The 25,080-nt window shown below is 45.1% G+C and overlaps 1 protein-coding gene across 1 annotated transcript; it reads right to left on the bottom strand.

Annotated features, from left to right (window-relative positions):
* Positions 1–4,444: 4,444 nt before the first annotated feature.
* C2H4orf54 (chromosome 2 C4orf54 homolog) lies at positions 4,445–24,863 on the bottom strand. The gene is made up of 5 exons (XM_072972869.1): positions 24,806–24,863; positions 16,645–22,106; positions 9,073–9,200; positions 6,753–6,819; positions 4,445–4,737 (listed from the first exon to the last, which is right to left on the bottom strand). Exon 2 carries the CDS (start codon positions 22,073–22,075, stop codon positions 16,679–16,681), a length of 5,397 nt encoding a protein of 1,798 aa, XP_072828970.1. The 5' UTR covers positions 22,076–22,106; positions 24,806–24,863; the 3' UTR covers positions 4,445–4,737; positions 6,753–6,819; positions 9,073–9,200; positions 16,645–16,678.
* Positions 24,864–25,080: the final 217 nt, after the last annotated feature.

Here is a 25,080-nt window from a genome sequence, read left to right as displayed (position 1 = left end):
AAAATAAAGGAGCAAACAGTAAAGGCTAGATGAACATTGCCCAAAAGGAAGAAAAGCAATATTTCTTAAGCACTATTTTTTTTAATGTTCACAAAACCTTTGAAACAGGCGTTTATTGTCTCCATTAAAAAATTAATGAGGAAAATGAGGACAGGAGGGAGATAACTTCCTGGGACTTGTGTGCTGATGGGATGGGTCAAGAACAGACTTCTTTACTCTGGACATCAGCCTTCTTGCTTCCCTCCAAGAAAGTGGTCAGCTGTGGTGGCCAGTGCCTGGAGGTCCAGAGCAGTGGGTCTTAAAATTGTGTGCATGAGAATCACCCAAAGGGCTTGTTAAATCTCAGATTGCTCTGTCTCTTTCCCATTTTGGATTCAACTGGCCTGAGGTTGGCTGAGGATTTGCACTGAAAACAAGTGAAGCTTCCCAAGTGAAGCCCACGCTGTTGGTATGGGGGCCACCCTTTGAGATCCTTGCTCTAGAGAAGAAGGAAGACACTTAAAATCATAAAACCTCTGGTCTCTCCTAAAGTTTGCATACTGTGTGTGTGCGTGTGGTGGGGCAGGGAGAACAGGAGGTGGTGAAAGTAAGAGTTTGTGCTTTCTGCAGTGATACATGCGTTTCAGCAAATCGCAGGAGCTTCTCAAACCTCAGTCTTCAGGATCAATTTATGTGAGTGAAGTGTTAAAATACGAAGTTTCTGAATGGAGTGTCCACATGTTTGGGGGTAGATGGCTGTGAGACATCTGTGTCAAAAGTTTTAAGAATGTTTATGTCCTTTTATTCAGTAATTCAACCTAGGGGACTTTATCTCAAGGAAATCATCAGAGATGCTTGGAAAGATTTGTGTTCAAAGTTGTTTGCTGAATCATCATTTTCATAGCCCCAAACCATAAAAAACTGAGTACTCGAAACTATGAGATTGATAAAACATATTATGATACAGCCATATGATGAAACAAGACAGAGCTGTCAAAATCATTTATTTAAGAATATTGGAAAATAAGGAGGTAGGTTTATAATTTTATGAGGAAAAGAAATAGGCTACAAAATAGTGTGTAAAGCCTCAAGTACACTCACAAGTATTTATTTCTGGAGGCAACTTGCTTAGCGATTAAGAATTTATAATATTTTAATATTTTCTAAATTTCCAAAGAACATGCACTATTTTTATAAATAGAGGCTATCTCAATACATGGATTGAGTATTTTTAAGCAACCTGTGTAGCAATGAACTTGAATTTTTCAGAAGCAGAAATGCTGTTGTGGAGAGGCACAGTGTAGTAGTTAATATTTCTTGAATGCTACCTACAGGCTAGGGGTAATAGATAATATCTCATAATTCTCTCATTATAATAATATATAGTACCTCACATATTGTATATATATTATAAAGCATTCTGCAATACTCTAGTGTGTGTTTGTGTGGCATTTACACGTATGTATAACAAAACCTGTTTTCACGCTCTATCCAGCAGTACTCAAGCTGTATAAGCATTCAGAGAAGATTACACTCAAGGGACAATCTGTTGATCAGGTGGTAACTCCAAGGGGCAGAAACAAAGGTAGAAGTTTCTACTATGTCTTTGATGATCATCTTTCCACAGCACTGCTGTTGGACAGACTTTCTATCAAAGGGCTTGGGCCATGCTGCTTCTCCCTTTGGCAGCTCCCTGCCCCTTGCACAACTAAACAGCCTCCTCACTTTCAGTCTCTTGCTATAGTTCTGGATTTTCTGGTTCTCTTCACACCTAGCCCTCTTCGCTCCCTGCCCACCCCATGCTGGGTTGTTGGCGCGGATCTCCTCTTTGTGGCTGTTGGCCAGTTTCCTCTTTCAATCTCTGTGCCTTTGACAGGGCTTAGACTGGAGAGCTTCATCAGCGTATCATGCATTCTCACCGTGTTTTAAGGCTTCCTGAAATCCTAACCTCTTCATGAATCAGAGCACCTGGCATATGGTCGGCATTCATTCATTCCTAAAGAACGTTGATTCCCTCTGCACTGGAGCCCTGTGAGACTCCAATGTATGCCCAACACACATACAAAGCAGGCCAGCAAATCTTGTATATACCATTTTCATTTTAGATTTTTTCTGGAATCTTTAACCAAGCCTACACTAATCTGAGAAATTACTTTAAAATTCCTTTTGAAAGAAAGTACCTATTATATACCCCTGGGTATATTTCTAAAAGAAACAAAAACACTAATTTGAAAAGATACATGCACCCCAATGTCCATAGCAGCATTATTTACAATAGCCAAGATACGGAAATAACCTAAGTGTCCATCAGCAGATGACTGGATAAAGAATATATGGTATATAAATATAAAGGAGTACTACTCAGCCATAAAAAGAATGAAATTTTGCCATTTGCAGCAACATGGGTAGACTTGGAGGGCATTATGCCAAGTGAAATAAGTCAGAGAAAGACAAATACTGTATGGTATCATTTACATGTGGAACCTAAAATATACAACAACAAACTAGTGAATATAACAGAAAAGAAACAGACTCACAGATATAGAGAACAAACTAACGGTTACAGTGGGGAGAAGAAAGGGGGGAAGGGAGTAAGAGATACAAACTATTTTGTATAAAATAAGCTACAAGGATATATTGTACAACTTGGGGAATATAGTCCATATTTTATAATAATTATAAATGGAGCATAACCTTTTAAAATTGTGAATCACTATATTGTACACCTGTAACATATAATATTGTACAACTATACTTCAAATATATATGTATATATAATTTTAAGGAAGAATATCTGTTTGAAAACATTCCTTGATGAAGATGGTGGTTTAAAACACATCTCTGAATTAGATACTCTTCCTGATGGGAGACTGCCCACTGAGTCTGGGTTCTGCGGTTTCATGTCAAACAGAGTGTGGTGAGAGTGACACTGTGTCACTTTCTGTACTAGACCTTAAGAAATGGGCGGTGTCTGCTTCCTGCCTCTTGAGATACTCATTGTTGGAACCCAGCCACCATGTGTTGAGGAAGCCCAAGCAGCCTGTGGAGAGGCCCGGCTGAAGAGGAACTGAGGCCCTCTGCTGGCTCCAGCTGACTCCAGGCTGACAGTGGGCATCAGCTTTCTAGCCATGTGAGTGAGCCATCTTGGAGACAGACTTTCCCTGGAAATCGAGCAGAGCCAAACCTTCCATGCTGAGCCCTGCCCAACTGCAGATTCATGTGCTAAACAGATTTTTTTTCCTAAACAGATTTTTTAAGCCATTAAATTTGGAGGTAGATTGTTACTCAGCAATATACAACTAGAACAAAGGTTTTGGATCTAGCATAGGTGATCTGCTTTAGCAGGGCTTCATTAGATGGTTAAATTGCTCTGTATAAGAAGTAACAGGAAATTAGAGGATTCTGAGTCAGGAACCTTAGGAGCCGAGCAGGCAGAGGATAAAGAGAGGGAGAGGGCTCTAGCAATTGGGAGGATGACTAAAGCACAAGTGAGCTCAACAGCCAGTGAAATTATCTAGTGCCAGAGACGGCACGGGGCTGTATAGGATGGGGACGCCAGGGTTCAGGTTTAAGATGTTTGCTAATGCAGCTGGCTGCCGTGGGATGGAGCACCTGCCCATCTCCATCAAATGTGCCCTAAGCCTTCGGCAAAACCCCTGCCACACACCTATGTTGGGAATACTCAGCGTGGGACGGGTGTTCTGCAATGAAGCCTGTGAGGTCACACAATGCAGAGTAAACCGGTGCACATTTGAGGCAAAACAGAAGATGGAATTTCAGAATTAACTGGAAACAAGAGCTGGAAGCCAGTCAGGAAAATACAAGGTCTGGATCTGCCCTCAGTTTTCTTTCTTGCCCTACAACCCCCGACCCTGGACAAATGTGAGGAATCTAAGATGTATGTCTTTGTAAAGTGTGGGTTCAAGTCTTTGGGGGGCTTTAATCTTAAGGTTTTAGTGACTTCAGCTGACTAGTGGTTGACATGTGACAGCACTGATCCTCCCTGTGCAGGGGGTCCCTGAATGTGTGCCTGACATATTTAGGTTTTGAAGGGGATGACCACAGTGACTTTTGCGGGCCTCAGTGTGGACCCTCAGGGACACTTGTTGTCCAGATTGCTTCTGGGTGTCAGTGGAGCATCACATACGTTGGTTGGTGCCCCTCACAATGCTACTTAATAATGCCAGCAGTCTTTGGTCCGTCAGGTGACACACTCTGGGTACAGGGAAAGACCATACCAGACTCTGACCTCCAGAACGGTAAGAAAATAAATTTGTATTGTCTTAAGCCACTAAATTTGTAGTCATCACAGCAAGAGAAAACTAACGCAACCTGGATGCGAAACACTATAATAGGGTATTTTAGTCAAATGAAGGATTTAAATTAGAAGACAGAAGAAAATGAAACTGTCTGAAGCTTGTTTTTGAGTTAAAATAAAGACAAGCAATGCTTGGTTTCTTTGCATTTATGTTTACTGGAAAAACAACAACAACAACACAACAATTTTTTTTCCAAAAGAGTCAAAATAAAGGACCATTACACAAGATTGCACAATCAGTTACAAATGCTGGCAATTAAAGTAAGTAGGCTAGTCTCACAGAGTCCTTGTCTACGTAGTTTTCTCCACGTGCGAGACACCGATGAAGTGACCCTCAGAGCTGTCGGGCTGGGTTCACAGCACTGTCGGCCGTGCTCACTGCATTCCACAAGTGAATCACATCAGGCCTCAGGTAGGAACTCCTCCACCAAGATTTCTACCTTGAGAGCAGTTTAAGTTTTCACATTCTTTCCATTTACCCCTGGCTTTTTTCATAGTCAGGGGTATAATTCAGCATTATCCAATGTCTTTCTCCATTTACCACACAATTGACTCTCCTCTGTTTGGGACATAACTTCCTCAGTCTTCACATTCTTTTCAACCACCACTGTCTTTACTGTACAATAAGATGATTTCAATGTAGATAAAGAAACCTACATCTTTAAAGGGGGAGAAAAAGACTACCTGCTAGAAAAAGGACACAGGTATGACAAGCAATTTCAGGGAGCCCTGGAAAGGACTTTTTGCCATTAACACTAGCTTATAAAAAGCAATTATGAAACTTAAAAAAAGAAATCAAATTAGATGTGTTGTGTGTGTGTTTTATTCTGCACCATTATGAATCAAATTGGAATACATCTAATAATATACTCTAGTTTGCAACATGAGACAAGAATGTTAACAGCTTACAAATACTGCTGTGAACGTTAAGTTTTCTTCTGAGACATGGGGCATACAAATGAATCAAATTTTCAGAATCCTCCCCTGGGTCTTGTAATCACACATGCCATAGATGGACATGTTTTTGTTATTTTTTTTTTCCCTAGAAGACCAGAGTCTGCAATTCTGATTAGATTCAAGCTCAAGGTACAATTTAGCAAATGCTACATGCTTTATTAATGATTTTATGCACCTGTGAGGTCTACTTAGGACCCAGAAGTTAGTTAAGAATATATAAACAGTCTCCTGAAAATATATATCATATCTATATGTATATTTCTTTAGGAATTATGTGTAAAAGCCTAACATATTTTGTGAATTTGATTTTTATAAGTAGTTTTCTAAAACAAACCTACACATAATTTTCCCTCTCAACAGTACTGATAAAATACAGGGCACCTTTTTCTTTCAAGTATTTGGGTAAAATAGCATACCCTGAGAATTTGGGGTGCAAACCTACACCTTGTAAACTGTAGAATGAAACTCTTCAAGCACCACATAGGAAAATGTATACTGTGATAGTTTTAAAACACAGAGACTATTATTGAATGTGTTTTCTCATGCATATATATATATATATATATTTATCATGAGATTATAGTCAATCTACTTAAGAATCAATACTGTCCTGCAGTCCAAAGTATTATTTCAGGTAGCATGAGCATTCAGTTTGTAGCAAACACAGACTTTCATTTCTATGAAATATGAAAATAATTAAAATGCGTTAGATCTCTTTAAGAGGCAAGAATGATGAAATCAAATCTGAAATTAAGAAAAAGCAACTTACATCACTGGATATTTCCTAGTGATGTAAGGATGAATTTGAAATGTGTGTTAGCATTTAAGATTTACCATAAAGATGTCAAAGTGTAATTTGTGTTAGCTTATCTACTCAATATAGCTAGAGTGCTGTATACAGACAGACATCCAGAGACACAGACAGACATCCAGAGAGCCTATGGGTTAAGTCTCTAACTGCGTATCTGGGCTTCATTTAATCCTGAGGGCAATTTCAGTGAGTGCTTTTTAAGAAAATACATTCTGGTGAATTAAATTTTTATACTGGTTACAAATGGGTTTGGTTTTCCAGAAACAGTTCAAATGGAGCATGTTTCAACCTGACCATTTAACCAACATGGAAAAAAGAGGAAACGGGCTGAGATTTCTACCCACAGTGCCCTGCGGTTCATCTGGAAAACTGAGTCACCCATGTAACCCCGACAGGAAAAGGCAAAAGCCTGGCTCTGCAATTCTGATTAGATTTACGCTCCAGGCACTGTTCAGGAAATGCTACCTGCCTTATTAATGGTTTTGTGGGCATGAAACATAAGAGGGTAGCTCAGCAGCTAAAGGCACATTGCTAGGGTAATAGTTTTACTAGTTGGAGGGCTTCCTAGACTCTTGATTTAGTCCACTTGACTTTGGTTAAACAAGGAAGGGCACAACGACTTCATACAAATATCAATGCAACCTCTCAAGAAATAATAAAACAATGAAAATGAGAATTTCGATTTACCTCATGTCTTTAAAAATGTTCTTCCCAATCATTTGAGGTAGGAAATGGCCTCGCAGCTTTGGTTTGGCTTTATATGGTTTGATGAAATAGAGAACCATAAAATTATCAGCAGGTAATATAGTGCTCACAGACTTACTGTAAAGTTACATTTTTAACCATCTGGACATTTACTACATCCGTAGTAGCTTCTCAGAGGATGTGGCCTCTCTGATAGAACTGGCAAATGAGAAGTTCTCCTTCCTTTCCTTAGTTCTAGTTTACCTCAATGTGAGAATAAGGCTCAGATCTGCCGGTGATTCTAATGATAAGTAGCTTCCAGGGTCCCTGGACCCTTGGTAGGTAAGAACTCTACCATGTGTTCTAGGAAAGGAGATGTCTCTCTTTACGAAGACCTGACAAGTAGTTGACAATTCAACATGACTGCTGGGTTCTCCTAAAGTCACACATAGTTTTTAAGCAATCTTATCAATTTTAGTTTTATCTACCCAAATCCTATATAAGTTTCACCAGATGTGTTCAAATATTTGAGATCTCATGGTGCCACTGTGAGTATTGTAGGTTTGAGATCTTTGACTGAATCTACTTTCTTGTTTCAACACTGGGTGATTTCATACCTAGCCAATCTCTACTGAACATGAGGAAGGGCCGATGCTGTCAGAGAAGTTTCCCCGTGGTGGGAAATTAAGTAAGCTCTGGGGTGAATCTGTTTGTGTACTTGGGTAAGAAGACCTCTGTGACAAAGGAGTCACACCTTCCCCAATATGGTGCAAGGGCATCTTTTCCAAACACAGAGACTATTTCAGACTTTATGTTCCACATCTCACAGAGGCTATCCACTTCATTTCATAGTTCATCAGCCCAACAATTGATTGAATTGTGGCCAGAGCTGACTGTTTCTGCCTCAAACTCTGCCTTTTACCCAACAGAACTTCTTTTTAGAGTAAGGACTCTTTAAGGAAGGCCCTGAATGTGAAATTGAGTTTTCGTTTTTTTAAGAGTCTGCAATGGAGAGCTTAATTACAAAGTAATCAGGTTACATAAATCATACAAAAATCAGACTCAGTTTTTACTCATACCTCAGTCATGAATAATCTAAAATACTGTGGCTTCAAGAAGCAATTTTAAGCAGAAACCAATATTGATGACCATTAAAATCAAAATAAAGCTTAAAAAAATGATCATAATGCTTTATCTTTGAACAAATAAATAAATAAGAGGAGATTCCTTAAAGAATGCCTGGGAGAATCTTCAAGTTATTCTTTCAAAAAGTAAGAAATAATTCAATGTAACATTTGTTGAATATATATAGACTCACTTATTAATCATGACAAGCTAAATATTTATCTATTCAGTCAACTCTTTAAAACTCACGGTGAACACTCACTAAAAGAACCTTCAGAATTAGGCTACCCCTGAGGCAGTATTGAATGTCGATGAAAGATTCTATGACTTGGATTCTCAACATCTCTTAAAACCATAAGGAGCAAGTGATACAATCCTGGGTCATTGCTATCGGTATGGCTATGGCTGGAGAGACTCAGAGCCACCGAAACAAAGCTTACATCCCACTCCACTGCCCCAAATGGGTCACTCTTCAGACTCCAAACAATCCGTGAGAGACAGGCATATGCAACTATGGCGGGAATCATTGAAGAAGAAAAATAATGCTATACACTCACAACAAAGGTTGGATTCCTATAGGGAAATAGGTATTTTATGCCTTTCCGAGACTAAGAATTTAATCATTTTAAATGCAACCACTGGCTCTCCTGTATTTCAAGCCGTTCTATCTTAAGGCAACAAATAGTCTCATGGCATTGTACAAATGGGAACGTTAAAACAAGGCACAAAAGTTAAAACCACTGTTTTTCACAATCACATTTGAAATCATGCTGAACCCAAGAAAAGAACATACAAAACACAACCAAGAGAATGACCAGGCGTGGATGGTATAGTATTCAAAATGCAGACCCATCATCTTTAAATCCAAACAAGTGCTACAACTCTGCCTGCTAGTCCCGCTCTACTCCAAGAATCTGTAAGAAGATGTGTGATCCAAATGACTGATTTGCTGGTTTGGTTTACAGCAGAACCAGTCCTATTCTGTTGTATGTTTTGACTGAACTATGAGAACACTTGAGAGATTGTTTGCCTATCACAAATGCAGGAGGGAAAAGATGACCAGAAGGCTTATATCCTGTATTAAAGTATAAAAAGAAATAGTTTTACACAGAAAAAAAAATTCAATCAATCAGCTTAGTAAAACTAAAATAACACAAACTGTCTTAACAGGGTTATTCAGAAAAATATAGAAACTTACACACTTGGTTTATAAGAAGCAAAAACTAAGAATAACACATGTAGAGGAAGTTTTTCAGATGAATTCTTTGTGCTGTTATAATGCAACCTTCAGATACAGGAAGAATTGTCCATCTTTCTGTCTTGCTCCTATAAACAAACATAATCAAAGAAAAGATTGTTATTTCTAAAAGTAAATCTCGCTCTTAAAGAAGCAAGAAAAATGTGCAAATACATTTTATTTACCTATTTAGTTATTTTCCATGTTAATAATGATGAAGTTCACATTTTAAAATGCGTTTGGTAAATGTGTTTCTCAACCAAAGGACATCATACTGCCTTCAAAAAATTGCTCTCTTTGAAACATGAATTCAATGCAGTCAACCATTCAAAAATGATTTTAGAGTTAAAGATTTAGTTTCACTGAAATCATCCATAGCAGATAAAATAGTATAACATGTAATATAATGCAGAAATATTTAAACTAAATTGAAACATTTGAAATTTACTGTAAGTTATTAATCTTGTTAAATGAATGAACTCTATCCTGAGAATCCTTGTAAAATGAATGATCACTGCCTAAATTATGTGGAATTTCATATTGTGCATTTTGTTTAAAATGAGATATACTGGTTAGAGCCTATAATTTAGTTAGATCCATTCGAAGACAAGCATTCACATGTTCACAAGCTTACTGAAAATTAGCCCTTTCTTTCTATTAATCGCTCTCTAAGCATAGTTTATCTATCAGGATTTTGCCTAAAGAACTTTTAAAATTAACATTTGGGAGTTGGTATTTGGACTTAATATCAATGGAGACAGAAATAGAGTGACCTACAGGTAATATTTGTTAAGGATTAAGAGGGCTCTATCATGTGAAAAATAACCTCCAAGAAGTTTCAAATAACAGCTATCTAATCAATTATATGCAATCAAAGTCATGTGGCAAAGGCTATTTTAATCCTGCCATCTAGAAACTGGCCTGTGTTAAACACATGCTTAAGAAAAAAGAAGTCTATAAGTCTCATTATGGATTTATAGCTCATATATATATATATATATACACTTCAAATTTGTTGATTTTACTCTTTTGTATTTTATATCAAGAAATGACTTTCAAGACTAAAGGGACTGTTGTGGGTTTGGAAACTTCTCATTTGCTAAACTTAAGTTTTTCTACCTTATGAGACACAGAGCAGCAACAGGAAAAGAAAATATAACTGCAAGGGGAGGAGAAGACAATATATGGCCAAGAAGAATAATTTCAGTGATGATCCAAGGATCTAACCACAACTCAGGCTGAGTCCCATCATGAAGCAAGGTTTGCAAAGACTCCTTTAGCAGAGGCAGCACAGAGAGAGGGGAGAAAGAGAGGGGGAGACGGGGAACACTACAGGGTGGGGGAGCAGTCTGAGATTCAGAGGAGAAATCTACTTCTATAAACCGCTGGCCCCTTTTTAAGGGCCCATAGTCTAGATATGGCCTTTTCGTTCATTCACAAGATATTGCTTCAGCTTATATTCACTTCAGAGGAATTTTGTTTGAAATCTTGAAAGTAATGCAGTTGCTCCAATTCCTCTTAAGAATAAAATAATAAAAACAGCCAATTTAACCTATCAGAGGGTCATGAAGAAGTCTGTGAAGACGAGACAGTGACCACACTGTGGCATCAGGCAGTTTGGCTTGGATGGTGTCCCACGATTTTAGGACCAGAACACATGACAGAGTTCAGCGGGGATGCTGGGTCAGATTTTCCCTTGCTTCACACAGGCCTGCGCCCAGACAGAGAGGAAAATCATGACATGCAGCTGGCAAACTGTACCCAGAGCTGTATAATGTGCTGGAAAGCTGTAGGGGATACTAGAGTCCCCTGGCCACAGCCAACTGGCCTGTCCCAAGGGATCAGGCAGCGCCAAGGGGACTACAGAGCTGTGGGCATGGCCTGGTTTGGGGAAATATCAAGCGGTCTTGCGTATGAGCCCCTGGTGTTGCCCTGAGTGTCTGCATGAATAAGAGCTGACTTTCTGCCCTGGGGGAGGCCCCTAAGAGAACAGGGGCTTGTGAGGCATTTATAAGGTTCTAGTCTCCAAGGGAGATTGAACTCTTAGTCCATGCCGTGGACTGTGTGATATGTCTTTTGCAGTGATTTTACAATTCAATTTTCACAACACTCCTGCAAGGTATCCCCATTTTACAGTTGAGGAAACTGAGGTCTAGAAAGGGCAGGTCACTTGCCCAGAGGAGTAAGATTTTGAGCTGAGGCTGCCTGACTCCAAGGTGCACGTATCTGGACTTTGGGCAAAGCTACTCAGCTCCCCTTCGACTGCAATGCATGAACCCATTGGCATCCAGTGGGGAGATCCCACTCTCAGGTGACATCCCACCACCCGTCTACCCCCTCCCCCTGCAACACACACACAGACTGGGAGCCACAGCCCCTAGAAGTGAGGAAACTTTCTCTTTGGGGCATACGATGTTTTAATGACTAAGGAGAGCTAACTTTTTAATCAAAAGAAAAACACACATAGAAGCTTAGTATATACTAGACCACCAGATCCAGGGTCAGTGTCTTAATCTTTTTCCAAATAAGGGAACAGTGACAATTCACAACAAGGAACCAAGACGAGGAGGGCAGAGAGGGAGAAAGTGTGCAAACCAGGGGTCATCTCAGAGCACGGGCCACCGAACTTGAAGGGCCTGTATTTCAGTTGATCTATTGATCTGGGACAAGTTCTTTTTTCATTTGTCAATTAAGGATAAGAATAGTACCCAGTGGTTTAAAGGATCAGGTAGCATGATGTTAAATCTTCATAAGTAATAAATGATATTAAATCTTCTAAATAATAATAAATGATTAATACACATTAGCTATTACTTTTCATTTTTTATTAATTTTATAGAGGGTCAAGAAGAAAATATACAGGCAATAAAATTGTGGAGAAAGGCACAAAATAATAAAAGTGGGGAAAGCTGCAATCCAAGAAAAGAGAAACAGAGAAAAGAAACGATGAAAAAGATATGAGGAAGATAATAAAATAAAACAGTGGCTCTATATAATAATTGGGAGAGGAAGCCACAATCAAGTTAGGGGAAAAAATTAGAAATAAATGAATTGCTTCAGAAACGTAATACAATGTGAGCTGAAAAGGAAACGTGGAGCTTGCAGCCTGCAGCCCCACGGCCTGGCCTCAGGCACAGGTGGGGAGAACGTGCAGGTGAGGGAGCCACAGTCCCCCCCACCCCCAGCCCACCCTTGAGGCTGTCCAGCCTGTGATAACAGCAAAGCTCAAGCAAAAAGGGAGGAGAGGAGAAGAGAACAAGCAAGGTGGGGCGCTGAACTACATCAACAGTCAAGTGAATGGGAAGGAGAAGCCACAATAGGGAATTTAAAATAAAAAACACAAAACAGAGAACAGAAAATAAATTTTCAAATAAATGGCAAGAGAAGAAAGAAGGAGACGTAAGCTCATGGGCCCGATTCCAGGAAGGAGGACCACCAAAGGAGAGCGGTCCTGGCAGGACAAAGAGAAAGGGACTGGGCAGCTGTAAGAAGGAAGCAAATAGAAAGTAGACTCCGGTCTGGTGATAATTCAGATTTTGATCCCAACTCTGCCCCAAAGGGACACTGTGACTTAAGAGGAGTCACTTAACCTCTCTGAGCCTCAATTTCCTTCTGCAATTTTAACATCGTGGGACATGGTTTGATAATCTAAGGATCCTTTGAGGCCCCCTTAGAAAACTCTACAAAAACAGTTCCCCCTGAATCCAGCCCCGTTTCTCTTTCTCCTTCAGATGTGTGGGGTTATGCTTAAGGGGTACAAATAACTCTGAGGAAGTAGGGAGGAAAGAAGGACTAACAATGTAGAAACGGCATAAAGCACACTCAGAAAAGGAGAAGAAAATGGGTTAAGTTTTACTGAAAAAAACCATATTCAAACAAAACAAAATAATTGCAATACCCACCGGGTAGCAGGCATGGTGCCAGTGAAAGTCTTCTGCTGCTATTATTACATATTTATCTTTATGCCTTTGTAAATGGTATTTAGTAGCAAGTTTCAAATAAAATTTTAAAATAAATATGGCATCTAAGTGGGTGGGCAGGAGGAAGCAGGAGAGGGAACAAGTCAGCTACCTGCCCTGGGCAGCAGAAAACCCAAACCAAAACCATCTCACCAGGAAGGGCATCAAAGATCCCGGGGAGAAGCGACTTTCAAAACAAAAATCAACAAACAACAAAGGCCTAAAACACAAAAGGCCTAACAAAAAAAAGAGGAAATAGAGAAGTTTAGACTGGTGAGCCTGGCATACTGGTGTGTGCCAGACGGGTTCCTGTTGTGACTCTCTAGCCACTGGGCCACTGGCTGTCAACAGCCTTGTCCATTCCTCATAATGTGTGATGTCCTTACTAAAGGAAAAAGAACATAAATAATATTCTAATTATCTTCTGAGGGGGGTTGTGACCTGGCAAAGTTTGAGGAGGACTGCAGCTTTGACCACAGGCAGAAAAGAAGTGGGAAAGACTCAGCTACAGAAGCAGAACTAGAGGGAGACTCATAACGGAATACTCAGAGCGCAGCAGCGGCTGGCTGTGCTTGGATCTGTATGGGGGAGAAAGCAGGGCTCCCTGTTACAATGTACAGCTAAAAATAGATGATGAAATGCTTATTATTGGAGCTGGAAGGATTCTTAAAGGTTAACGCAGGCCTTGAACACTGGCTTTGGGGTTCTGTGTGTCCAGGTCTGTGTCCTCCAGCTGGAGTGTAGGCTCCGGACCTGTGGGACGGTACCAGGTCACATGTGGGCTTATAGCCTCACTGCAGAGTAGTACACCATGACTGGCAGACAGTAAACACGTAATTTGTAGAATGAATGAGGGAATTACTGCATTTCAGACATTCATTTACAAATGTTTGGAGAGGCACAGCAGATCCAGGTGTTCTGGCTGCCAGGTCAGAGCTCATTCCACTCGTCTGCCATCCTCCGTTTGCTCCCTGTCTCCTACCAAGGAACAAGCAGCGGCCCGCAGGGCACAAGGCCTGGTCCAGGAGCTGGGAGCCAGCCCCACGGGGCCTGCCTGGCTCTCTCACTGCCTGGGGACCTCAGCAAAACCATCTCCTTCTAAGCCCCAGTCTTCTCTGTGAAATGCTGTGCTTGGATCAAATCATTTATGTGACTTCTTAGTTGAAAAGGGCACATGAAACCCTATTTACCTTAAGGAGAAACTCTGAAATAAGCCTAGTATTCAAAAGAAGTCTTAAACTGAAACCAGCTTCCAAGACTTGTCACTCTGATCATCTGCATGAATACCCACTGATGAATGAGTGTGTACAATGTAATTTTTGATGAATCCGAACACTGTTGGAATTTTTTTCCACATAAGGAAAAGTACTATACACGTCTTTTTTATGTATCTGGCTTTTCTTTGGAAGGTGGCACAGAACTTGCAGGGAGATTTGAGCTATTATCTGAATTTGGGTCATTGGATTTTTGCCTGTATGCAAAAAGCTACTAATTAGTTCCTGACCAGTCAAATCAGGAAGCCAGCTTTTGCCTTTCTGTCTGTCTTGAGGGCTATGGACTAAAATAAAGGCTGAAGAAGGGAAAAGCTTTCAGAGAGATCATTGTTCAAATCTCCCATATGAAAAACTCTGATTTGTATCTGTGTCTGATACAACTCCAGGGCTAATCTCTCCAGGCTCAGCAGACAGGAGAAAGGCCAAAGGCAGCTGCCAAGGGGACACGATGTGAATGTGTGCCCGGTTCCTCCCTCCTCTGAGCCCTGTCCTCCCTTCCCCTTGCTCTGCACCTCCACAGCTCACAGAAAGGCCTCGGAGGATTAGCTGCTCCAAAATAGCCTTAGGTAAACACCCTACCTGTCCAGAAGATGAAGACGCTTTTGTGCAGAGGCTACACTTTTCCTTCTGCAAAACTGATTCTTTAATTCTGAGCCTCTTCCACATGGATTTAAAAAAAATTTTCTAACTGAACATTATTTATCTTTAATCCTCCCCTGCCCTCTTTATCTGTGATTCACACAGTGCTTGTTGCAAATTCTTGGAAAGGAAGAATTCCAATCATCTACTTCTAGACTGTAAGTAAAATGAGACTTACGCTTTCACCTGATTGCTCTGAGAAAGACCCAAGGATTTCTGAACAGTGGCCGAATGTTGTCCTGCAGTCCAGTAAATACGATGCAGGGTAACAATCCCTTAATTTTGCAATACACTGTTATCTGGCGTTCAGATAAATTTTACGTAGATATTATTGACCCATGAGTGTCATGCATGCCCAAGAACACAGCTGGTGAGAAATCGCTGTGACTCTAATCTAATGATTCTGCATCCTAATTTTAGACTCTTTCACTGCACAAAGAAATGATGTTCCTCTACTGCTTTTCAGCTCAGACAGGGGAGGAATGGTTTTTTTTCTTTCCTGTAGGCAAAGATTTTCTCTCCCCATTATCGCCGTTCTTATGATCTTGCCAAGGAGTGAAAGCCCCAGGGCATTAATGATGTCCTCCCTGCTCTGAGGAGGACAGGGGAATGAGGGCGCAAATTTGTCCCCACAGTGCTGGCAGCTTTTTGCTGTATCAGAAGGTGGCTTCTGTCTTATGTGTTTGACCTGAAGTGTCTGGTTCAGGGAAAGCCAAGCTCACCTTTTCTGCCAAGTTTCACAGACTGTGTGGTTACAGCAAGGATTCCTGTCTGAATTTGGATTAACTCGGTAGGTGTCAGGAAACTACTCTATCTGATTCCCTTTAGAGGGAGCAAGGGGAATTTGATTCTTTCCAAAGGGAGAGAATGCAGATATGAAAAGGAGCCCCTGTAGGGATTCACAGTAGAGCACAGTGGATTCGTCTGAACAGACTAGATCAAACACAGCATCTCTATCCAAGGAGCCACCAAAGCTCTGGAATTTTCCCCCCTTGTAGTGGTCATGCTGTGTGTGTGTGTGTGTGTGTGTGTGTGTGTGTGTGGTACCTTAAAGACCCTGGCCTCGCCTAAGAAAAAAGTATTCTGATTGTCTGAAAACAAAAACAGGAGCTTAAAAATACAGTCTCTTTGTATAAGAATCTTTAAGTGTGGTGGAGGGAAAGAAGCCTTTCTGCAGATTTGAGAGCAACCTCCTAACAAGAACACATCAGTCTTTGACTCCCCCTGCCCTGAGGAGCAGCCTGATTGACGGTGTTCCCGTGGATGCACGTGCCTCTGTCACTGCGGCAGCCAGGAATAGAGCGAAGCTCACTCCACAAAATCCAGACCGGGTTTTCATTTCTTCCCCCTGCCAGTCTTCACCCAAGGCTAACCTGACAGATCCAAAGTTCACATCCCTCCTACTCACTGTGGGAAAAACACTCAGGCAATTTGGAAAGGTCAAAGGGGAGAGGCCAGCCACTGGACTGAGGAGTGTGGAGAGAAGGAAGCTTGGCTAGAAAATCAGCTCCTTAATAATTTGGATGGGGTTTTGCTTTATTCTTCCGAAATGCCCATTTCTAAAAACAGCCTCCTGGGCCGTAAATCTGCCACTTCAAACACAATGAAACAGAATTGCCTTTAATCCCTTAAACCCGATTATTGAAGTGACATTCACTCACCAGCTGCTCTGTTGTGGTTTCTGGTGACCTCTCCTCATCTGTGTTCCACCACAAAGCTCATGGTGGTGCCGTCGAAGGAGGGGGGGGCAATGATCCGCGGCCCCAGGGGCTGCGAAGTGATGCTGATGACAGGCTTGCCGTGCAGCTGGGCGAAGCCCTTGGCCCCCACCAGCTGGGCTGTGGCTGCTGGGGCAGAGGAGGAAGAGGCAGGAGACTGACGAGAGGCCATGAAGTATGGGGCCTCAGTGAATGCGGCCGCTGCCTCTTTGCTGGGGGGCTCTGCTGCCATGGGGGAGAGCTCACCACCCCCTGGAGTGTGAGCAATTGGTGTGGGCTGCAGGGCATTGGCGGGCAGCACCGTGGGCAGAAACCCAGGGTAGATCATGTAGGTGGGTCCATAGGCCCCGGGACTCAGGGCCAAAGGAGGCATAGGGAGGGACATGGGAGCCACAGCCTGCTGCTGGGAGGTCATGGGCACATCTACATACTGCCCTGTCTCGGGGTCAAACAGTCGCCGGGTCATGGGCTGTACTGGCGTGTCCACCAAATAGTACTGGCCAGTCGTCACATCCAGGAGCATCTTGCGCTGGGTCTGCTGAGGCTGTGGCTGCTGGAAGGGGTCTGTGGGGACTGGAGCTGGGCCTGCAGGGGCTGGGGCAGGCATGCCTGGCGGGGAGAAGCAGAGGACCTGGGGCTGGGCCCCCTGCAGGGTGAAGGGCAGCGGCTGCTGGCGGTAGATGGCGGTGGGGGGATGCTCAGGGCTCTGTGGCCCTGGGGGGGCAGCGACGGTCTCCCGGGGGTTGTCAGGTTTGGTGCGCCACGCTGGCCGGCTGGTTCCGCTGACCTGAGAGCCTTTGGGGCTACTGGGGACCTGACTGCGGGCACTCAGCGGGGGCAAGCTGCAGAGGGTGGCTGCAGAGGAGGCTGGGGGCCCCTCCCTCCCAGCCCCAGGCCTGCCTGGAAGCTCCCCGGCTGCAGAGCTTCCTTTAAGGGGGATGGTCAGGTAATTCTCACAGTCACTATTGCTCTTTTCCAAATTGCTGCCATTTTTCCTGTTGGTCACCTCTTCGAGAGGTGCCCTGGTGGCGGGAGAGATCTTGAGGGATCGGAGTCCCTGTGATCTGATGCTCTTGGCTGCTGAAGGACTCTCCGGAGAAGGCCCTTGTGGGAACTTGCCAGCCACACCCCCGGTCTTCTGGGTGCTGCTGGCACTCACTGTGAACACATTCCGGTTGCTGGGGAGGGGGGGCAGGGGCTGCAGGGGCTGGGTTCTATCCACATCCTTGTGCACGGGGGGAATATACAGGGACCGGGGCCGTTCCCTGGCCAGGTTCTCGAAGGCGGCCGCGCGGGCGGACACACTCTCGGCGCTCGGGTTGGAGTTTCTCCGCTGCAGACGCTCCACGGGACCCCCTCGCAGGACCACCCCGCCTTTGTTTCCGGTGCTCCGCTCTTCTGCCTCACCCAGCCGTCTAGCCAGCTTGTCAGGGTCCCGCTCAGCACCCCCAGCCCCCTCCCTCTCCTCACTGGCGATGAGCGACAGGACGTGGCTGTCGGTCATCAGGGGCAAGGGGTCACTTTTCCGCTTCCACTCGTTCCTGTTGAAGCTGTACAGCTCTTCCATGGACCTCACGGCGGCCGTCAGCTTCTCCAGGGCATTCCGGGATGGCTTGGGGCCTTTCCCGTCCTCCTTGACCTCCTCCTCCTTGACCTTCTCTGGGGTCCTCTGAGCAGAAGCCTTGGAGACAATCTTGAGCACAGGCAGGTATGAGCCCTGCTCCGGTTTATTGGGAGCGATGGTGGCCACAGGCAGCCTGCCAGATGCCCTGTGAACCAGGACAGTCCCTTCTGGCGAGGAGGAGTTCAAGGCCCGGCTGCTACCCACCTTGCCCATGTTGTCCCTCGGCTCTCGGTCCATGCTCTCTTCCCTCTGGTTGACAAGAGTCTGGCATGTAATCACCATGGGGGACAGGGATCCTGAGCCACCAGCTGCAGGAGCCAGCTGCCGGGGTTTGGGCCCGGTCAGCCCCTGCTCTGGGGTAACACTGCCCTTGTCACTGCTGTCCCCGGACCCTTTGATTAGTTTCCGGACATCTCTCACCTGGTGGAGGGGGCCTTGGGCCTTGGACTTGTCTCTGACGTCTCTCACCTGGAACTGGGGCACTTTTTCCAGGTTGTCCCCCCGGAATAGTTTCTGTTGTGCCCTGCTGTTGTCCTCTGTGGTCTTGAAGAGGTTAGAGGCGCTACCACTGGCCAGTTTGGGCGTGAGCAACTTGGCAATGTTGAAGTCAGAGCTTGGCTGTTGCACACTCCCCAGCCGGATCTTGATTTCAGGAGCCTTGGGCCTAATCACTGCCGTGGAGGTGGCCTGGGCAGCAGGGTATTTGGTGGCCTGCTTCCCTGGCTGCTTGTCCTTAGGTGTCTGCTGGATATTGGGGACAAAGAGGCGAGACATGATGGTGGACTTGCTGGCAGAGATCTCCCCGAGATCAGCCCTCCAGTCACCTCCTTTGGGGAGTTTCAGCTTCCCAATGGGGGCTTTTTCTTCCCGCTTCTCAGCCTCTTTCTCCTTCCATGACCGGAATGCACTGTTCTGACTACGGAGGAAGATGCCCTTGACAGTCTCTGATGCACTCTTTTTAATTTCACACACTTCTTCAGCGTGTCCATCAGTGAAATTACGGCTGGAGCCTGTGTGGCTCTCCCGAGGGGCACTGGCTTTGAAAATTGGGGATTTCGACTCGGTTAGGGACCCCTCCCCACCTGCATCAGACATGCTGACCACCGTGTACTCAGAGCCGGCCTCTGAGTGGCGAGAACTCTGCCTCTGCAGGCCCCTTTCCCGCTGCTTCTCACCCCCCGGAGGAGGGCGCTCAGTCTCTTTGGAGGTGCTGGAGAGGTTATGGTGGGATGTGTCAGTGACTTCTCCCCTCTCCATTTTGAACTCATGCTCCCGCTGCATCTTCTTGGAGATGACATTTTTGAGCAGACTGGAAGCAAACTTGGACTTCTTCTGGGGGCCATCAGCGCGGGAGGCCGGCTTGCTGCTCTCAGAGGTCTCTGAGCCATCATCGGTGTACACCGACCCAGGGCCCTTGCTGGGGCCTTTGGTTGTGGCCCTGTTGGGTCCAGCGGCTGAGCTGGCTTTGCTCTCACTGCATAAATTCAGAGGCTCGAGAAGGGTGACCACACGGGGGCCCGACTGGACCTGCTTCTGGAAACACAGAGGTGTCTCCACGTGTTTGATTTCCCCCTCGACTTTGCTGACTACGAACTCCAAGGCCTTGGTCTGGGACTTCTTGGACTGGATGTAGAGCTGGTCTGCGGTTGTCCTGGCCCCACTGCCCTTCCTCAGACCCGCAGCCACGGAGGCTGCGCTGCTCCTGAGGAGGCTCTGTTCCACCCTGGCTCCAACACCTCCACATTTCAAGTCCAGGAAGGTCGACCAACGCCCAAAGCCGACTTCAGAGAGTGCGGAGGACTCCCGGGAGCTGATGTTTAGAGCCTCAAAGTAGGGGTAAGCGAGGCTCCGGAAGGCCCGGGAGGTCAGGTTACGCACCTCTTTGTCCGCATCGTCCAGCTCGCTCACGGCACTGGAGGCTCCGCTGGAGTAGTCCACCAGCTCCTTCGCCCGGATCGCCCCGCACCGGGTTTGCAGGCGAGCAGGGACGGCAATGAATTTCTTTGCATGGTCCTGAGCCACGGCTGAAGCCGGGTTTTGCTTCAGTGAACTTGAATTGTGTTCAGCAGCTGTAGAGACGCGGAGGCTCATGTCGCCTTCATGCTTGGCAGCGTAAATAATGTTTTGCTTTGCACACACGTTGCTAGGCTCATTTATAGCCCGGGAAGTCGGTTTGATTGATAGGAGGATCTGGCTTGCTGTACTCCCACAGCTGCTTGCGGCGGCTGCTGCGCCTGAAGCTGCCTCCGGGGGCTCCGGCAAGGGCTCACACGGGGTGGCAGTGCCAGGCCCGGTGGGTGGGGGAGTGGGGTCACTGTCCGAGGGGCCGCTGCCCACTTCCGTGCTGCTGGTGTCGCGGCCGCTGCTGCCTGCGCCGGGACGGGCGGGGTCACTGCTGGTGGGGCTGGGTGTCCGGGTGGCGTTGGTGCTAGGAGTGGTGCTGAGGTAGCAGCTGTTGTCGTCGTCCTCTTCGGTCGGGGTGGTGACGTCCCCTGGGGTCTCGTCGCTGCCACCAAAGGAAGCATAGTCCACGAATGAGTAGATCACGTTGTTGTCCTCGAAATCCCAGCGGGAGGCCAAGCCCACATCGAAATCCATGTCCTGCTCTACCTCGCTCAGCTGGATCTCATGGGTGGTGATGTAGTGAGCCTCCTGATTTTTGGGGGGGTCCCTGCTGCCCTGAGACTTGGCAATAATGTCTCTGCACTCTGTTCCATCTCCTCCTCCCCCACCTCTCCCTGCTCCTCTTCCTCCCCCTCCTCCTGCTTTTTTCCCTTCTTCTCCCCCAGGCCGACAGCTCACTGCATTCTCACCGCTGTCACTCTCAAAGCCCAACGATGAGGACGAGGTGGCCAGAGCCCCTGTGGATGTGGTGGTATCATCCATCTTGGAAAGGCCACCTTCTTCTGCTTTGTCCACCGGGGAGGAGGAGAAGGATGAAGGTGAGAGGTTGCTGCCCTTATCAGTGCGGGAGACCTGGGACCTGGACAATTCCGAGGAGGCAGGATTCTTCTGGGGGGCTGGAGCCTCGCCCTCTTGACTGCTGGGTTCATCTTGGGTTTTCTCCTTGGGACTCCTGGAGCCCCTCCGATCCCCTGGGCTCTGCTCCAGCGTGAGTCTCACAGTCCGGGGACTCTCCCTCTGGACTCCCGCTGAAGCGCGCATCTCTACATATTTTGCTTCTCGCTGGGAGGAGGCTGATGGCTTGGGAAGTGGCCGCAGCTGCTGCTTTAGCTCCTGGCTATCTTGAGCTCTGCTCACCCTGTCCCCCACCTCCTTCAGTCTGGCCTGCACATTCAGCTCAGGAGAGGCAGCTTCCATTCTGAGCGCTCGCCTGGGTTTCAGCAACAAGAAGAGACTGTGGTGAGCACTGGGGCTGTCCTGGGTCCCCCTCTGGCCCTGGAGGGGCTGCAGAGTTGCCCGAAGCAGGGTCCCACGTGCCTGGAATGGCCCCAAGGCTGTAGGCGCCACGGCGGCGGCTGCCACCACCTTCCAGTTCTTCAGCCCCTGCAGCGGGTCCCGGGCAAGACTGAGGGAGGTGGGAAGGCTCCTGGATGGGGTGGTAGAGGTGGTCTGTGGCCAGGGGGCTGCTGCTCTGGCCGAGACCGTAACCAGCTTCCCGTAGCTGAGCTGTTCTGTCCAATTGTTTGCCTGGAACCTTCGGCAGCTAGGAGTCTGAATGCCATCGGCCACGGAAGGAGCAGCATCTGCAGGTTGACCCTGGGACTCCCCGAAATGAAAGGAAAGCATGTGCTGTTTCTGGTGAAGCCTTGTCCCTTTCCTGGATGGGGTAAGAGTGGGTCACGTCATTCCAGAAATATTTTTAGTGTCTATTCCCTAGTCATACTGAAACCACACTTAAGGGTAGAGAGAAGAGGCTCTGAGATGAAGAGAGAATGTTGGGGGGTGGAGGAGGCACGTGGGTTCTAATTGAAGTCAACCAAATGTCCTATGTAATCTATTACAATGATGTCTAGCAAGTATGAAATTATTCTTTACTCACTGCCATCTTTTACATGATTAAATGTTTTTTTCCCCCTTGTTCTTAAATAAAATCCAAATTCAGGATTGCATTTCAAATCAATTAAGGACACTCCAGAAGGACTTCAAAATCTCCCTTGGACATATGGTAGCTTTATGTTTGTCTCAAAATCTATACATTTTCTTTCTCTTTCATCTCAAATCAGTTGAGTTCTGGTAATACAACTTTTCATAGAGTAAAATACGCTAGCCCTCCTCCCCCAAAGTTCCACTTTATGAAACATAATCTGTTTAAAAACAGGAAGTATTCCTTCTAGAATCCTTACTGTGTTGACTTGAAGTATAAAAGAGCAATTTTCAAAGACTTAAAACTCAACACTTTAAATAAACTTTTTAATTATAGTCACTAAAAAAGGAGCACATGAGTCAAAACTGACACAAATTCAAATCCCTACAATCTCAAAAAAGTTCCCTAAACTTATAAAACCATGGCAAGACAATAAACCTGCAATTAAATATAGCCTGATCTGCAGCCTGACGACTCGGTTACACTGGCTGCATTCCAGACCTGCAGGGCACCGAGTCAAAAGGCACGAAAGAACAACGAATACACTTACCCTTTATGAGTACAGTGCGGCTTGGAGGGAGGTTCAGAGAGGAAATGTGAGCCACTGGCATGTCCCATGGAAACGAAGCCAAGGTCCCAGCTCACTGGCTCTGAGGTCCCTCCATTTTAGACATTTCGGTAGTTGTGCAAGTGAACTTGCCAGGCAACCCAAGATGGGGGTTCTGTGCTGGCCATCCTCAGGGCAGATCCCTTGGGCGCTATCAGCGGAGAACCACGACTCTTGGTTGGGTGAGATCTGGCCCTCATCACCTGCCAGGCCCAGTTCCACCACTATACATAGTTTATGTGTCACTTATGCCGATTGAATAAAGCACTATTTTAAACATCCACATTTGTGGGGAACAAAAATAACACCATCAACCATCCCCTTCCAACATGAGTACCGCCCCCACACAGAAAAATGCTCCTTCCTCTGGGTGGGCGTGGGGGGTGGTATGGAGTGGGAGCCCCTAGCAACCGAAGCATCGCCTTCTCATCCTTGGGATGTGGACAGCACGGCCCTGCCCTTCTTCCCAGGACAACTCCTGCCCACATCACTGCCATTAAAAACACGACAAAGGGAAGGCTGGAAATATCAAGTATCACAATGTGGATATAAAGCCAGAGCTCTAAATGAAGAGATTAAAAGAGAAAAGGAAATAGAAAGAAACAGAGAAGGGGAGAGAGGAAGAAAATGAAAGAACAAGAAGGAGAGAGAGAGATAATTTGCTGAATTTGCAATCAACTTTTTGATTATGGAGAACCGTGTGCAATGGCACAAAATCCTGGATTCTTAGTGATAATAGAAATTTACAAATCATAGTAATTACAACCAAGAGTTCTCTAGTGCTTACTATGTGCGAGGCACTATCTGAAGCACTTTTAAATGTGTCTATATTAATGTATTTAATTTTCATAACAAGTTGATGAGTTAGGTACAATTATTGTAGTGGTTTTCTAGATAGGAAGGCTGAAGCACGGAGATGTGAAGAAGTTATGGAGGCGGGAGGGTATAACTCAGTGGTAGAGTGTGTGCTTAGCACGAACGAGGTCCTGGGTCTTGGGTCCAATCCCCAGTACCTCCATTAAATAAATAAACAAACAAACAAACCTAATTACCTGCACCCCCCCCCCAAAAAAAAACCCAGCAAAACAAAACAAACCAATTTAAAATTAAATTAAAAAAAAGAAGTTATGGAGCAGAATTCACACCCAAGACATCTGGCTCCAGAGCTTGACCTGCAACTGTTGTGCTGCAGAGCCTGGCTGACCTCCATGCTCGGACTCTCCGCAGCACTAGATGCTCGATTAGAGGGAACAACACATCCGAGGCAACTTTGTCTGCTGACTACAAATAAACCATAAAACCATTTCTTGGTTTTGTTTTGGTTTATATCATCAATCTGTGTACACATTATGTGTATTCACGGATTAAGGAACATGAGCCTATAAATAAAAGAAAGTAAAACATAATTGTCTCCTTCAGGCAAGCAGAATATTTTCATTGCCCCATTTCAATATTGGGTTGACTTTTGCCTTGAACAAGAAACCTGGAACACTACCTCCAGCACCATGGGCCATGCACACTCCATAGCTGAACAGAACACAGAGTTTCTGCCCATCAAGGCAATTATAGTCTAAGAAAGACTTTTTCCAGCACTTTCCATATGGCCCTGTCTGTCATGACAACTCAACAGATTTCAACAATTCCTTCCTGCAGTTGGCAAAGTACAAAATTGGAAGGTCAGATGCCCTGGATGTGGGTTAAAGCATGATTGTTCAATGCCTTAAGCTCTGGAAACTTAACTTCCAGTGTCTTGCTTCCTTTAGGGAGCACCACCCTAGCCAAAGCTCCCCAGCAAAGAGAGGTTCATCTGAAAAGAGGTACTTACCTCCAAAATATCTGTGTGGCTCCTTTTCTCTCTTCTAAGTGAATGCCAGTGTAGGAAAAAAAAAATTGTAGAAAGGTGTTTTTCAAATAAAGTCAATTTCCAAAAAGTGGCGTTTAATTCAAACCACAAATTCTGTTTAAAAATCAAATAAGCAGAGAATTTGGAGTAGGACAGACTCTATCAAAAGAGTAAAAAAAAGAAATTCATAAATGGAAAGACAATGACCAATTGCAGGGAAAAATAAAAGAATGAGGAACACCAAACTTCTGGCCTCC

Source organism: Vicugna pacos, chromosome 2 (assembly GCF_048564905.1).
Source record: "Vicugna pacos chromosome 2, VicPac4, whole genome shotgun sequence".
In the NCBI taxonomy this organism is placed as follows: domain Eukaryota; kingdom Metazoa; phylum Chordata; class Mammalia; order Artiodactyla; family Camelidae; genus Vicugna; species Vicugna pacos.
This window is presented reverse-complemented; position numbering and strand designations above follow the sequence as displayed.

Excerpts from the sequence above, each read along its gene's own strand:
- C2H4orf54 (XM_072972869.1), bottom strand. The coding sequence starts at position 22,075 with ATGCTTTCCTTTCATTTCGGGGAGTCCCAGGGTCAACCTGCAGATGCT.